The sequence below is a fragment of the Trichoplusia ni genome, chromosome 21 (assembly GCF_003590095.1).
Source record: "Trichoplusia ni isolate ovarian cell line Hi5 chromosome 21, tn1, whole genome shotgun sequence".
In the NCBI taxonomy this organism is placed as follows: Eukaryota; Metazoa; Arthropoda; class Insecta; order Lepidoptera; family Noctuidae; genus Trichoplusia; species Trichoplusia ni.
In genome coordinates this window covers 3,216,204-3,229,230 of record NC_039498.1, presented here as the reverse complement: position 1 = coordinate 3,229,230, position 13,027 = coordinate 3,216,204, and the positions used below count along the sequence as shown (strand labels likewise).

The following is a 13,027-nucleotide window of genomic DNA, read 5'->3' as shown; positions in this document are numbered from 1 at the left end:
GGTTGAATAAGTAGTTACGCGCAGAAATTTAATTAAAAGGTCTAACAACGATCTCTATCAGGAGAATAAGAAGCTTTGGGCTCCTTAAAAAATGGAAAGAGGGTTGATGAAACAGGTAGTGTTAAATACTTACCAAATTGTGTTACTGTTTTTGGGCTCTCATTTCAAAATTTTGAGTAATTCTACACATGAAGACTTGTAATTGGCTTTTTGTCAACTATAGTTGTTTATTAAGTTTTATCTTTTAAGCTGTAAGTGTTCCACAGTTTAATAAATAAATAAATAAGATTTTGATCTGGAGCAATGACTTTTTGAGTTCACTTTGCCCGTTTTGGAAAAAAAAACATGTTAAATAATGTTTAAATTTAAACTGTACTGACGGTTCTGGAGATCTAAAAGTTCATTCAGGTCACTGACATAATTATAAGAACCAAAGTATTTCAGTTGCTGATAACCTCGATTAAGTTTTATGTCGGATATTTTAGCCTATTGACATAATAATGCATACTTCTTCGATTAGTTATCAGAGCCGATGTAAAACTGCTTTTCCTATAGTCTACAATTAATTGGTTTAGGCACTTCAAAACGAAAAACAATCTCAGTGTATTATTTGTACAAACACATGTGAAATTAGAAAAACTATTGATATTATCCAGTGGTATTTGTTTCGGTAGTCATGTTGTGGTTTTAAATTTATTTTTAGTGTCGATTTATTTTTAAACAAGTTTTGAGTTAAAAGACAACATTTTTTTTATCTTTTTATTGGCTAAAGAAATGGAGAGTAGACATTGATACATGTATGAGTAAAATTACGTTAAGCAGAAACCTAACTACACCATTAAATTTTCTTGTCCTACAAATGACATTTAGTAAATATCTGTATGCTTAATATAAATAGCAAAAACCAGTACATTTCTATTCCGTTCCTTTGTTTTGTAGAACTAATGTCACTTGGTAAATCCATGTGACATTAGTTCTACAAAACAACAAGTGATAATGAATGCTTTAACGTTTGCCACTCTGCCCTCTAAAAAGCCAGTACACTACATTTTTTTTTCTGTTTTTGTGCTTTGTATATGTTATAAAATTTTCTTAGTAAGTGATTTCTACATGATTCTTTAATAATACAATATTAAATACATGATGGTAGTTTATATTGAACTATTAAATGAATACAAATAATCTAACGTTAATATTTCTAAATTGAATGCTTATATTTGGTTAGTTTAACCGATTAGTCTTAACTAGAACACTTGCATATATTTGCTAGTGGTATACATAAACATTTGTTATCACTTATTCTATGATACATCAAACATTTAGTTGATAGATATATTATAACTACATGTGCATTTTGAGATGCTAAGTATAATTGGAATTGTATACATAAGAGTAAATAGCTTATAAATAAGATTAGACAAAAACACCATTGAGGAACCGTCACGATTTATGGAGTATGCAGAGTAATTACTGTAAAGAAATTATTAAAATCGGACCGAAAAATGACGAAGATACAGCAATTTTAGTGTACTAGTTCCAGCACCGCAAGTGCGCACGATTCTATAATAGTTTAAGTAATTATGGGATTTGCTACTATGTGAAGGATCCTCATTAACTTGACATTAATACGGTTAAAAATTTGAAGTTAAATCTACGGTTAATAATGAATCGGTACATGTAGGCCCCCACATTAATTATATAGAGAACATTACTATAGTAGTGAGTAGGTACTCCAATTGTTTTGGTACTTTAAAAAAGTTAACATGTAGGGAATCTAAATCTTGGTGTCTTTTTATAAAAAAAAACCATATTAAATAGATAAAGGATTGATTTATGTAAGTGATATATTGAACCTGATAGTCTTTATTGCTGTTTTTTTTTTATAAAAATACGCACCAAGATTGTTTACCTCTTTAAGTACCTGAACAATTGGATAGATAAATGTGAATTTCTTACATTAATATAACTTGCATGTTGTGGCACAATGGGCCACATGTTAGGAAAGGCCTAAGGCCAACGGCTTCAGTAGTTACGCAATAGTTACTAATAACACGATGTAGTTGAATCTTATTTGGTAAATAATTCTAAGTGTTTCGTAAAACAAGTAAACATCGACATTTATAATATTTATTACTTTAATATAAAATCTTTTACATCCTACAGAGAAACTTCCTATAACACCAGTGCTCTTTTTAATTATTATTCTATTGTTTTATTATATAGCATGTCTCAAAAAGAACGAATTCTTAGGCTTTATGTATTTTCTTTTTTATTTAATTGCAGTTATCAATCGTGTACAGAGCTCATTCTCGTTTGGTTTAGTACAAAGGTCACCAAAACCTGAAATGGCAGGCCAATAGAGCCGTAGAAAAGAGCCGAAGAATGTTTTAAAATGCAATATGGAATTTCTTTAAACGAAACAGTGCAATCTTATTGAGACACCCTATATAAGCAGTAATGTTAAAACAAAATGAAAATATATTTTTTAAGATGATTAATTACGTAATCATCATTACTTTGATTAGACTTGTATTGTTCTGATCAATATCTTGGCGGTATTTGAATTATGCTTACGCAACCAGTCTAATGTTAACTATTAGCTAAATGATCTCTTTATTTGCACAATAATCAATAAATAGGACCTTTTAAATAACTAAAATAATTTAAAACTAATACGGTAAAACATCAACTAAATATAAAAATATATTTAACAATAACATTATACATCTTTAGCCATCTTTAGATCTGTTATTCTCTCCTCGGTTTTGCTCTTTTACCCATTTACAACATTGTTGTTGCCGTCACAAAAAGGACTGAGATAAGCCATGGTACGTATAGAGGTGTGTTAGGCTATTTGAAACGACAAGCAACTGTAAATAAACGTACATTACCTCCTTTCTCCTTTTTCTTCGTAACCTACCCTTACACAAGCAATATACTTGACTTAACTCATCATTTGAGACTAGGTCAATCACATGTTCTGAATCCGAACTTGTAGGTCAGTGGAGACCTCGCGATTTTAAATCTTACACATACAGTCATCCAGCAATGTGGGCTGCCTGTACACCCTGTGGGGATTCCTTCCATACTTTTTCTACTGGTTGAACATCACATAGTGATGAATACCTTTAGCAGTTAACCACCACTCCACTGAGGTGTATCATTGGCCTTTCTCTTGGAACTTCAGACAACACTCCAGAATATAATAATTTAAAATATTTAACTAACATAATCTATACAAAAATACAATTGTTTTACTATAATGATACTAAACATAACCGAGGGCTCAAAGGTGCCCGTTAGGCAGTCACATAAGCAGTCATGCATCATGCAATCATGGCATCCAAACATCAGATATTTCACCTGGTATGCATAAGCAAAACAAAACAACCATAACATATAATAAAAAAAATAGTATCTATTGATTAAAGCTTAACTACGCAAGGTCATATAATGCCATTAATATTTTACCGCAGCGCTTCTTCTCTAAACACATCAATTGATTTTCGTCTGGTTTACTTTAAAGATCTTGTAGCTTTGCATGGTAATGTGTATATCGTTTCATAGCAGCTCTTTGGTACATGCGCGGTAAATTATCGCAAAGCTTACATATAAATGGCATTTGTATGTATTTATATGCCTAACTTCCTATAAAGCGCGTGTCATCGTGGATCGTGACCCTACGAGGACAAACAAAGCACAACTACGTCTCGGAGCTTGTGCCATGTTGAGCTACCGCGTTTAATTCGTGGAGGCCTATGTTATTTTTAGATCGGATCTCTATCCGACGATGATTTCCTTTACTTCAGGTAAAGACGGTACAGTGTCTCAGAGCGCATATACTGGCGGTCCTGCTCCATCCAGTAGATGAGATCGCGGATGTTGATGCGCTTCAGACGTGTGCGGAGCGCCATCTGGCTGCGCCCAGATTGCTAAACAGAAAACAAACACGTATTTCGGACGCTAAACGTAATAATTTATAAAACAATACATAAAAGCAAATTGAATATCTTTTCTAGTTCTATGAATAAAGAGGCGCCTTGTTGTTTAAAACTTGTTGTAATACTTACAAATCCCGAGGTGCTGGCGACTCCACTGGAGGTGGGATCTCCGGAGCCGCCGGGCCCAGCCTCCAGCCTGGCCTTCTTGCGCGGCCCGATGGCCTGCAGCGCCGTGAGGTTGGCCTCGCGCTGGCGCAGCTCTTCCAGCTCAGCGCGCTGCATCTCCTTAGCCTTGGCCTTCAGCTTGGCCTGCTCCGGGTCTTCATTCTTGGACCTTGATTTGGCAGCTCGCAACAACATCTCCCTTTCCGAGTCTTCACGTCGCTTCTTGTCGACGCGGTCAAGCTCCTCCAAGAACTTCAGTTGACCCTTCACGTCTTGGGTAGTCTCATAACGAGGGTCCGTCTGTAGCAACATTTTAATTGATTATATAATGACTACTAACTGAAGAAGTCTATTGGTACAATGCAAATTTGTTTTTACGCTACTCTAACGGCCTTTCGTGTAAATGTAGTTTTTTTTTTTTTTTCTCTAGCCCACTGTGTCCCACTGCTGGGCAAAGGCCTCCCCCAAATCCTTCCACGACTCTCTATTCTAGGCATAAAAAATAAAACAGCATAAATACATAAATGTAGTTTTATATAAGTTTATTTTTACCTTGACTAAGGCGTCTATGCGGTGCTGGGCTATCACAGCCAGCTTCTCGACGATGGTCTTGATACGCTCGTGCAACGCGTGGCTGAGCAGCCCCGCCACCTCCGGTGACGATTCGTCCAGGCCGTGCTTAGCCGCTATAGCCTTGATGCGGGATTGCATCAAACCCATCGGGACCAGGTACTCTTCTTTGCAAGATCTGATTTTGGAAAATATTTACAAGATATGGTTTAGAGTTGTTGTAGTACATAAAGCTTGCATTACATTTACAAGCTTAACATCTGGAATTTTTGTATCATAATTATTATAAAGGATATCGTACCTGATCTGTGTTCCGATCATTTCAGTTGAGCCAAGAATGCGTTGTGATTCCTCGGCCAAGTTCACGCCACCCATGGCGGCGACATCATTGATGTCGTCATCGCCCGCCATCTTATCGTCTCCGAAGGGCTGGGAGAACTGGCCCGAAGATTTCTTCTCTTTTTCTTTCAAGAGAGATTTGCCGGGAGCGAGAACAGCGTTAAGGCCAGCGGGAGTGGTGGATCTTGGAAAATTTGCCTTGCTGTTCACTGTCATCGCCTTTCCACTGCTCACTTTGTTCACGTTGATCTTAGTGTGAAGCGGGATGTTCTGCAATACGGCAATGGTGCTGCCGCCTTTCTGCGCCGGCTTCTGGGCGAATTAAAGTATGCTGAGACCGTTCCCCAAAGATTTTCTATTCTGCCTAGTTCACAGTAAACTAACTACGATAATAACAATTAAACGACAGCTAGCCATTCAATTTATAATAATTTAATATTATTCTATAAAGTATGATTTCAATGACTGGCGAGTTGGATATGACCGTAGCTAAACAGTGATACAAGTAAACAACGAAGATTGCCTCTGAACTGCATTAAAAAACATCTAAAAAGAGGGCAATGCTCCAGTGCTCGGACAGGATTAATATTTAACACAAATAAATTAGCATACATCATGATACGAAACGGTAAAAGACAGAAGTAACAGTCTGGAGTTCATTAAGGTTAAACCACTTGTTATAAGAGTAGTGTACCTTGCGTTACTCTTATCTCGTACCATACATACTAAGCACATGCAGTAAGTACATATAGTTTACATTCATGCACTGATTACTCATTACATTTATAAAATGGAAATGGCCCGTTTCGATAGGGTTTTATTAAAATGACGCAAGCCGATAAAGTAGCCATAACCGACTACACGTTTTCAAGCAAACAAATGTATTTATATAACTGCATCAAATACGATAAATTACTTTCCGGATTTCACAGACGAATTACATCTCAAAGATATGTACTCTTTATTCACGTAGTACCTACATTTGTAAATACATTTGTCTTGTGTAACTGTCGATCGTGAAATTTCTAATAAAATAATGTGCAGAAGTACTTCCACTTTTAAAAACGGGATACGTAGCTATTTATAACGAAAAAATAACATATTCAAACTTTCGCGTTGCATAATTATATTAACATAAAAGAGTCTGCTCGTGACCACGGCCGGTGTAACCTGGTCGAAACGTCGGGCTAATCAAGGTTAATCGAGTTAATATCCGTATTCTTTTATGTTAATATAAGTAATATGCCCTACGACAAACAAAAATATTCGAAAAAAGGTCTTATAAGACATTTTGGAAAAAAAAACAATATGGTAGCGAGACAAATATATTCCGTCAAGGGATTAAGCTAGGAAACCGAGGAGATACGGAGCTTACGCACTAATGGAACGGGAACTCGAAGCGTGGGACACAGACTAACAAGAGCTGCCATCTTTACAACCAATGCAAGCCTCCTCGTCATTCAGCACGAAGGAACACTTATTAAAGCAGCCAAATAAATTAACTTCAAGTAATTATAGTACTCCCTTTAATATCAATATAGCAAGACGAGACAATATAACCTAACAAGATTAAAAAAAAAACGATAATTGTGACATCATGCAGTTACCAATGAGAAATTAAGAATGCCACATTCTGGTATTAAAATACGTAAGAACAAAGATGGCGGTAGATGGCAACCCCATAAGAGAGATAAGAGGAACAAACCTGCACAGGCGAAGAGGGCGTCGCAGGTGCAACGTTAATCGACATTGTGGAAGGCGCGGGGGTGCTCGCCAGTGTTAGAGGTAACACCGGCGGCAGGAGGGGCGTCAAAGTGGGGCTCGAGCTATCCTCGCGCTGAGCCAACACCACGCAAATAACGCATTAGTTTAAACAGCCCGACGCAACACAACGTATAAGGTTTTAACGTTAACGAAAACAAAAACATCGTTTTTTTTCATTTTTTATTTGGACCATGAACTATTATAGTGCAATCTGTGCAATACAAAACATTAAGTATCGCACGGATCAAGCACTAGCTTTTTTAATTCAAAATCAATGAAACACTTGTCTTGCGTCGAACTGTACTGCTCTATATACAATTATGCCGCATGTACTTTCTAGTGTATTACTATAATAAATAATAATATTTAGCATTGAAACTCAAAATATTGATTCTAATGACTATATTTAAACCAAGCCATAATCGACTATGTGGTAGCATATTTTTGAGCAAATGGAATGGATATCAGCTGACTTTGAAAAAGGCCCTTTTGTGTGTTAATAAAAACGAAAAGTTAAAATTACCAATATTATCAAGTAGTGAAGAGTTCTTCAGGTAGGAATATATATACAGGCAAATATATACTTTCCGCCTAACTTAATATTTTATTAAGGAAACAAATATATATTATTATGTTTTGTTTTTAACAAAGGCATGGCATACAAAATAACATGTGAGTAATGTGCAAGTGTCAGTAGGGAACTAAATTGACCGTAATTAATGGATGCTAACATTATTTTTTAATTGTATTACATTTTCAATATGAATAAAAATAATAATAATTATAAGAATCCGTACATCGAACAGGTACTAGTTATTGCGTGACAGTAGTGAAAGTAACCTTGTAGAACAATAATGTTACTTCTTATATACTTCTATCTTAAGTGCATTATTGATCTGCAATTGACCAAGTCTATATCCACCAATAGGAATATGTTATCTTATGGTAAATATGAGAAAAACGGTAAGAGCTGTACGCTATCAGATTTGCTAGTTGGCATTGTACAATGATTTAGCATCTTATAAACCTAGAACCCAACAACATACACCATACTAAGACTCAACTACAAACCAACACTTGGATCTCTTGCATCTCAGACACGTCATAGCAGACCTCAACTGGTTCCTAGCTGTGAAAGATGGCCTCAAGTGTGTCAGTCTTAATTATCCGTAACGAAAGAACCGTAGCGTAATAGGATTGTTAGACATGAAGTCATATTGCAGTCACAAGTTCGCTGGATGCTTCATTACATAAGCAGTCTGATGCGTACCATTTGGACGTTGGAAGTTGCGGCCACCGGCTGCGCGGGTGCAGGGGCGGGGATGGTCGAAAACGCGACGTGCGGCGCTGGAGGGTTGATGCCCTCAATCACTAGCTCCTTAGTTACGAGCGACTGGCGAAGTAACGGCAAACTTTTCTGTATAAAGATAAATTAAACAATTACGACATATTATAAGGCTCGGTAAGGTCCCGAAGATACTTCGCATTAAATCGGTTTGATTAACTAGGCACAAAAAGGGCTTGAAATATGTAGGCTAAGTTTAATTGTGTTTATTTTCCTATGGAGACGATAGCCTACCTTTAAGAATCCAATGAGGCAAGGTTGAGGACTGGCATTAAGGAGTCTTTCCAGCCGGTCACAGAACTCCTCAGGCTCGACCTGGGCGTCAATCAGCTCCTGAATGAGGTTCCGTACGTTTCTCTCCACAGAAGGCGGCTCCTTACTCGATAGATCCAGCAAATTAGCCAAGAAGTTGCGGCATTTCTCTTTGGTGTTGTCCGATGGTTTCTGTACATATAAAAGAAGCGTGCCGTTGAAAAATAATGATTCGGTAGATGTTTGCAATTTCATTAAATAATTATGAGGAAAAGTTTTCGAATGTGTGAGTTCATAGCATTGGTTCGGTCAAAGTAAACTTGTGATAAGTGTAAATTCAATGGTGGTCTTACGATGTGAGTTGTAGCATTAGGCGCCTGCACCGTGGGCGTGGTGGGCACGACGCTCGGTACTGACGCGACCACCGGCGCCGCCACCGACGCTGCGGGCATCTGGCCCGCCATTGGCCCGGGCGCCGCCACGCTGGTCGATACTGTCGCTACTCCTGGGTGCTGCGTAAATACAAGTCTTCAGCTTAATACGCCAAGTAGATACACAACTGCGAATGCCTAAAGGCCTTCACGATTTCGCTAAGCGTACATTTTCAAGCGGTAGCAGGTTCAGGATGTCTAAATGTTCGGCGCAAAACAATTTAATTCCGAAGTAGTTAACACAAAATCTCGACGCTATTTATTTATTTTTATAATTTATGCATAAACGTTCAAACAAAGCTGCCACTAGATGGCATTAGTAGTAATAAGGTCTTTTATTCTTATTTATTTCAACACTATTTACGTGCTGAACTGCAAATATTACGTTGTTCGAAAAATGAATAAAATAAAAACTATTGATTAGGTTTATTAAAGAAAACTCGAAATAAAAGCATGTTTGTAGTAGAGTAGTGACCCTCAGCAAAAAATACAAGCGGAAAAATCCAAACACGCTCACCGACCACCTTTTTGCGCCTAACACTAGAACTAAGTAGGTCATGGGAAATAAGGGTTAGATTATACACATGAAAAGCGAGGTATTCCACTTAGATTCTTACCTTGTTAAAACCTTACAGCATGCACCACCACCAAAATTTACATGCATGATTAAAACTGTAATTGGTACAAGAGTTTGCAAACACAGTCCTCTAATAGGAGGTGAGCTGGTGATTGCAGCACGTTGCCCAATTAGTATGAGAGCGCGAGGTGATTAGCGGAGTGGCTGTGCCTACTTACTGCCGGCACGGTCGACAGCCGGATGGTCTGAGGCTGCGGCGCCGAGAGAGTGCTGGTCGCGGGCGCGGGGCCCACCCTCAGCAGCTGGTATTGACCATTCTCAGTCTTTAACAACAAATGACCCTGCTGCCCCGGTTGAAGACTCTGCAGAGTTTGCAGCGTTATCTAAAAATGAACGCCTTGTTTCAATTTTACTGAACTTTCCAAAACAGTTCGAGTTATTCTTTAATGAAATACAAAAACATGGCTTTACTTTCCAATAAATAATCCAAGATTATGATTCTAAAGCAGGTCATTTGTTAGATATAAAACATTTAGTAAGGCTTTTTGAATACACTATTATGTTTGCAACATGTAAACATAGAAAACAATCATACTGAGGAGGGATTTGTGGGGTTAGCATGGTGTAAGCTTGTGTTTGCCACTGTAATTACTTTATAGTTTATATTGAAAGCACCATTTAGTACAAATATTTGCATTGCACACTTTCTGTGATATTTTCATAGATTGGAACAACAATAAGAACCCAATATTCTACTGTTCCTTGATTACAATTATAACTTTGAACAGGTGGAAAACTGGGTTTTTATATTTCCAATAGAATATTTCATCAAACATAGATGCTTAGGCTCCTCTTCTTACTTGGAACAGATGTAGCCCCTCACATCATACTTAAGATGCTATACAAACATTAGTGTATAACTTTAAAGTTTGAAAATGCTTAGATAAAACTCCATTTAAACATATGCTAAGTTTATCATCAATCATTATTGTACATATGGCAATTACATTAATCCATCTGTTAATGTACTTGAGATCAGTTGCGACAAACATAAAATTAAGGTTAGCAAAACTTAGTCCAACAGTTGTAATGATTTTATATTTTAAACAGTTGCTAAGATAAGGTTTGAGAGTATAACATATGCAGTACCACATGAGTACATCAAGACAGCTTGCATTATTTTGAATGAGCATACATGCAATGTGGAATGAGAAGAGAAGTGTGTATTATTAAATGGTATTGTAGTGTTTACAAGCTTAACATAATAGTGAAGTGTTTAATGATAGTGATGGAATGGCCATGGCCATGGCCAACAAATTTAGTTTGTTAGGATTAGGCTTACAAAATTCAAGATCAAATAGTTGCTGAACATTTTAAAGATGATTGAAAATAAAGTATGCAGTGAACAAAGCCCATACTGACATTAAAATTGTTGCTTTTTAGCAATTTGTATACAAAGCATGTGTTTTTACAGAACAGTGACAGTTAATAGTGCAAGTTGAGACTGACAGAACATTGCAACAGACATATAAACAAACCTGGTATTGCAGACGTGTCTATACTCTGTGACACAATGTAGTAGAACAACATATAACATTGAACATTGCATTTACTTACTGCATGGAAGGTTAATTTGATATCAAAGTTAGCATAGAGAGGATTAAAGGAGGTGAAGTCAGATTCACATCCCACAGTCAAGTGTGTTCCGTCAGCCTCAAAATGTCTGTACAAGAGTTACTGATGAACTTAGTTATTACAATGTGAAGATACTGAGCATAATGTCTGCACACTTTTGTCAGACACAAACTTACTGGAGCAGTTGCTCTCGTACCAACAACTTGAGGCGTACCAATCACCACTCTGGGTGATACTGTTGCTACTGACTTCTGAGCTGCCACTGCTGGCGCTCCAGGTCTCATGTTTAATATTTGGACATTAGGGATGATAGTGGGCTGCGCGGAGCCTAAATTCTGTGTGGTCACTACAACGTTCTGCCCTCCAGGCTTGTTCAGTGTCATCACGTTAGGTATTGAAGCAGGCATGCTAGAGTTCACAGTCATTGGGACAGTCACCATTCCAGGCTGCATACCCACTTGGCCAGTATTTGTGCCCTGCTTAATGACGAGTGGAGGCTGCATGGCGATAGTTTTGTTGCCCTGCTGTGGTAACACGCTGCTGGCCGGCACCGCGTGCAATAACTGGCTCTGCGACGGCTGCGCGATGCAACCGTTTGCTAACGATTGCACGGGAAGCGTGACACCGTTGTGATGATTGGCCAGGTGGTGGGCTTGCGTGTATATCACCTTCAATGTCTCATTGGAAATAGGAACACCACCAGTCAATGACAGGGACGTGAATGTGGAGGGACTTGAAGCTTGCACATTGTTAAAAGGTGCACTTGAGTTTGAGTTAGACACAATATTTGATTGTATACTGTTCACTATGCCACCAGAGTTTATTTGGTCCGTAATGAACTTTTGTCCACTTATTAAAGTACCCGCGTTTGAAGTAATGTTACAATTTTGAGCAGGAAAAACGTTCACGATATTGTTATGAGAAGATGCTGACGGAACAGATGTGACTAACTGGTTTTCTAATGAGCCCACTATCGCATTTACAGCGTTCTCGTCGACGTTTGTGGACAAAGCTTGCTCTAAAAACTCGGCTGACGCCATTTTATACAAATCATCGGATATAGTTAGCGTTGTTAAAAAACCGGTGTATTAAGATCGTCGGTTTTATCGGTTTTTATCACCACTTCATTGCCAACGCGGTTCAGCCTAAATGGTATACGTATTAACTACTTTGCTTAATACGCTTGAACTGGCTTGAAGACGTCATATTTCTCCGTTTATAAAAACTACGGGAAGTTACACTATGGAGTTGTACTATGACTCGGTTGATCCGTAGATGGGTAACCATCTTTGTCATAACGAATTCCTCCGTGTTTCGGAAGGCACTTTAAATTTTGGGTCCCGGCTATTATTCCTACATCTTTGACAGTCGTTACAGATAGTAGTAGTAGAAACTTGAGAAGTCTGACAACCAGTCTAGCGAAAAGGCTAGGCCGATGATGAGACTCCGAATCGGAAGAAAACACCAACTCCAAAGACCAATAACGATAACATGCAAACATAAATAATATAATCACTAATTGACAACAATAATAAACAACGACGACATTTAAACATTAGGTAACTTTAATTACTTACATGACTTAGATTATTTAGTACCGTACTTTCCAAAACCTTATTCTCTAAATGATGTGGATATAAGTTAACTTCTATTTGAACCGGTCTACCTTTGCCCGCTTCTGTAAACCCTGAAACATATATATTTTAATATTAGATAATTGGTAAGTTCAAATGAAGCGATAATAATAACACAAAATATAATTCATATTATGATGATGTATAATCTGAACATCTCGACATTAATTTTTGATATATATAACATTATGATTATTTAAGGTTTAATATTTGCCTAAAATTATATTCCTATTTTGCGAAAAATAGCCCTAGCTACGACGACTAAAATATTCAAGTTTTGCATGCATTGACCATAAATGATATCAAATAATACGACTAGTCCACTCATTTGTTACAGGTTAAGGTACAAATATGTAATGATTTTAAAATTTTGC

The 13,027-nt window shown here is 37.4% G+C and overlaps 1 protein-coding gene across 7 annotated transcripts; it reads right to left on the bottom strand.

Annotated features, from left to right (window-relative positions):
* Positions 1-745: 745 nt before the first annotated feature.
* On the bottom strand, positions 746-12,092 carry LOC113504292 (transcription initiation factor TFIID subunit 4). 7 transcript variants are annotated; one of them, XM_026886538.1, is made up of 10 exons: positions 11,196-12,092; positions 9,603-9,767; positions 8,730-8,888; positions 8,359-8,568; positions 8,050-8,196; positions 6,721-6,852; positions 4,978-5,327; positions 4,659-4,854; positions 4,071-4,406; positions 746-3,932 (listed from the first exon to the last, which is right to left on the bottom strand). In XM_026886538.1, exons 1-10 carry the CDS (start codon positions 12,057-12,059, stop codon positions 3,801-3,803), a joined length of 2,691 nt encoding a protein of 896 aa, XP_026742339.1. In that variant the 5' UTR covers positions 12,060-12,092; the 3' UTR covers positions 746-3,800. The 7 variants fall into 7 exon arrangements, with proteins under 7 accessions (XP_026742339.1, XP_026742340.1, XP_026742344.1 ...); XM_026886539.1 differs by having other exon boundaries at positions 4,978-5,324; XM_026886543.1 differs by having other exon boundaries at positions 11,478-12,092.
* Between the last annotated feature and the right edge of the window lie 935 nt (positions 12,093-13,027).